Source organism: Capsicum annuum, unplaced genomic scaffold (assembly GCF_002878395.1).
Source record: "Capsicum annuum cultivar UCD-10X-F1 unplaced genomic scaffold, UCD10Xv1.1 ctg78615, whole genome shotgun sequence".
Taxonomy (NCBI): Eukaryota; Viridiplantae; Streptophyta; class Magnoliopsida; order Solanales; family Solanaceae; genus Capsicum; species Capsicum annuum.
This window is the reverse complement of record NW_025889120.1, coordinates 1-3205: the sequence shown is the minus strand read 5'-3', so window position 1 is coordinate 3205 and position 3205 is coordinate 1. Positions and strand designations below refer to the sequence as shown.

The 3205-nt window shown below is 38.8% G+C and overlaps 1 protein-coding gene across 1 annotated transcript; it reads left to right on the top strand.

The window, feature by feature from the left end:
• Positions 1-2531: 2531 nt before the first annotated feature.
• On the top strand, positions 2532-3173 carry LOC124894953 (the record flags this gene model as incomplete). Its single annotated transcript, XM_047405442.1, has 1 exon — positions 2532-3173. A coding segment is annotated over one exon (642 nt), but the record flags the coding sequence as incomplete, so codon positions are not given.
• Positions 3174-3205: the final 32 nt, after the last annotated feature.

The window sequence follows — 3205 nt, the reverse complement described above, 5'->3', positions numbered from 1 at the left end:
TTAAAGACACTCCGAATCACCAAGTCATTGTTTGTTTATATGTGGATGATATGTTGAACATTTCAGACATAAATGCAACAAAACGAATGCTCGAAAGCAAGTTCGATATGAAATACCTTGGAGTTGCGGATGTGATCTTAGGTATAAAAATCCATAGAACTCCACAAGGGTTGGCATTGCCACAGTCTCATTATATCGAAAAGGTACTTGACAAATTCAAGTATATGGAATTCGGTGTAGTCAAGACTCTTTTGGATGTGAGCTTTGCACTTCGAAAGAAAGAAGGTGAAAGTGACTCACAATTGGAGTACACAAGAGTATTTGGATGTTTAATGTATATAATGAACTGTACACGACCAGATATATAAATCCACTATTAGTAAATTGAGTCGGTACACAAGTAATCCCAACAAAACTCATTGGATGGCAATGAAAAGAGTTTTGGGGTATCTTGAATACACTCAAGACTATGCCTTGCATTATAATAAATATCCTACGGTACTTGAAGGATATAGTGATGCAAATTGGATCACTGGATCGAACGAAGTCAAATCCACAAGTGGATATGTATTTACTATCAGTGGAGGAGCAGTCTCTTGGAAATCATCCAAACAGACTTGTATTGCTCGCTCTACAATGGAATTTGAATTTATCGCATTGGATAAAGCTGGTGAAGAAGCAGAATGGCTCCGGAATTTCTTGGAAGATATTCCTTATTGGCCCAAACCAGTGGCACCAGTATGTATACACTGTAATAGCCAAGCGGCAATAAGTAGGGCAGGGAGCATGATGTAAAACGGTAAATCTCGTCACATACGACAGAGACATAATACCATTACGGAACTTCTCTCTAGTGGAATTATCACTATTGACTATGTAAAGTCAAAGGATAATGTATCGAATCTACTTACAAAAGGCCTATCTAGAGAAAAAGTGGAAAGGACATTCAAGGAAATGGGTTTAAGCCCTAGGACAAGTCAACATGGCGGTAACTCTACCTAGCAGACTGGAGATCCCAAGAGCTAGGTTCAAGGAGATCAAACAAAGTTGTGTCTGACAGGTTCAACATTGTCAATTACCCAACCTATTCTCATGATGTAGACAATGTTCAGTAAACAAGGATAAGACTTAAGGTGAAAAGTCTTTTAATGATTATCTAAATTTGGCAGATTTGACCAAATAATTTAATCTATAGGATTGAACGTTTGAAAATCACCTATGTGAGGGCGAAGTGGAAGCCGCTTCGAGGAGAATGCTAGTAAAGGCCTATTCTCTAAGCTCTCATGAAACCGGGACGTGTTCATGGCTGAAAAGAACAAAACCGTGAGAACCATAAACGGTAAAAGGCTGGTTGTGTGACATGTGTTGTCTAGGTGTACACTAAAGCTCGACGGTTCAAAGATATCAAATCTACTGATTGACCAAGTGCATCCGATGCATGTTCACTACAGAAAGTTCAAAGGGAAACCCACTTATCCAGATGCAATCAGTCTTTTCTTGATGATCATATACTTCTCCGTAAAAATTTTACGAAAAAATAGTCATTTCCCATTCATGTGGGGGATTGTTGGGTTCAAAGTATATGGAAAAAGTGTGAATGAAAAATGGTGGAGAAGGGAGACCAATTTAGAAAGGGTACTCCCAAATTGGAAAGTTCACTCTTTCTTCCACTGAGAACTTGTGAGTGTTTAAAATAAGGAACACTTACTCCACATGGTAAGTGAGGCAAGATATAAGAGATGCCTCGCGCCATCATCGTCGTCGTCGTCGCTCGCTCGGCTGAGATTTAGATTTGGATTTGGATTTGGATTTGTCAAATGATCGATCGATGAGATTTATCTTTTTGGACAAAGTTTATTTGACAGAAATTCAAAAATTCAGTTCGAAAATACCAAAGGGAAAAACGCAACTTTTTTCTGTGTTCTGATACTCCATTTATATCCACGCATGCAAATTCCGAAATAGTGCAGTGCTGAAACGAAGGGATGCAACCCTTCAACGAAATGACACACTAATTCACGAAATGGTATGCCTGTTCGAAAAAGACACATTCTTTGGACGAACAGACATGGCTTTTCCAGAAAGGTCACACCCTATATAAACCTGCTTTCATCCATACGTTTAGGTACGAATTTTCTAAAATAAAAACTCTCTTCTAGTCTTGAAAAACTTTCTGTGTGATCTATCAAATCGTTGAGTGAGTTCGCTAAATCCAACAATTTGAGGTACCGCTGTTGTTTGGATTGAAGGTCATTTTATCCTGGAAGAAAGATTCCAAAACCTCGGGTACAGTGAGGAAAATTATTCCTTAAGGACACTTCGTGAATTCAAAGGACTTGGTCTTAAATTCTGTTTCATTTCTTTTCTGAATCTTAACACACTTCTTAGATAGATTATTCATAATCTAGTGTTGAAGGTGTTACAAAACTTCATAAGTGTTCTTGACTTGGACTTGAACTAGTGTTGAAGTTAGTGCTTCTTATTTAAAGATTCTTGTACCAGAATACATAAAAGATAACATGGATTTCCAGACCCGTCCACGCACAACAACTCCGGGAAAAACGTAGGAAGGATTCGAAGGCGCTGTTCCTAATTCAACAAGCCCTTCATGATGACATCTTCCCTAGAGTTTCAGCAACGGAGACATCCAATGAAGCTTGGGAAATTTTGCATCAAGAGTATATGGGAGATAAGAAGGTAATTGTAGTTAAATTGCAAACTTTACGTCGTGATTTTGAAACTTTAAGCATGAAAAAGGGTAAATCCGTGCAAGACTATATGTCTCGAGTCTCTGCAATTGTTAATCTGATGAAGTCTTATGGAGAAAAAATTACTGATGAAACTGTTGTTGCAAAGATTTTGAGGTCTTTAACCAGTAAGTTTGAGCATGTGGTTGCTGCTATCGAAAAATCTAAGAACTTATCTGACTATACGTTTGATGAATTAATGGGTTCTTTGTTAGCCCATGAAGATAGGCTAAACATGTCTTATGAGAAGGTTGAAGAAAAAACATTCCAGGTGAAAGAGGAGTCTTCTTTCTCCATAGAAAAATCCTCAAATTTTCCTGGTAGAGGTAGAGGAAGGGGCGGATTTCGTGGGCGAGGTCGAGGCCGCGGCAGAGGTAGAGGACAATTTAGTGAGTCACGTCAGCCCAAGAGTGACTTGCAATGCTGGTATTGCAAGAAGTCCGGCCACACTGAAGCAT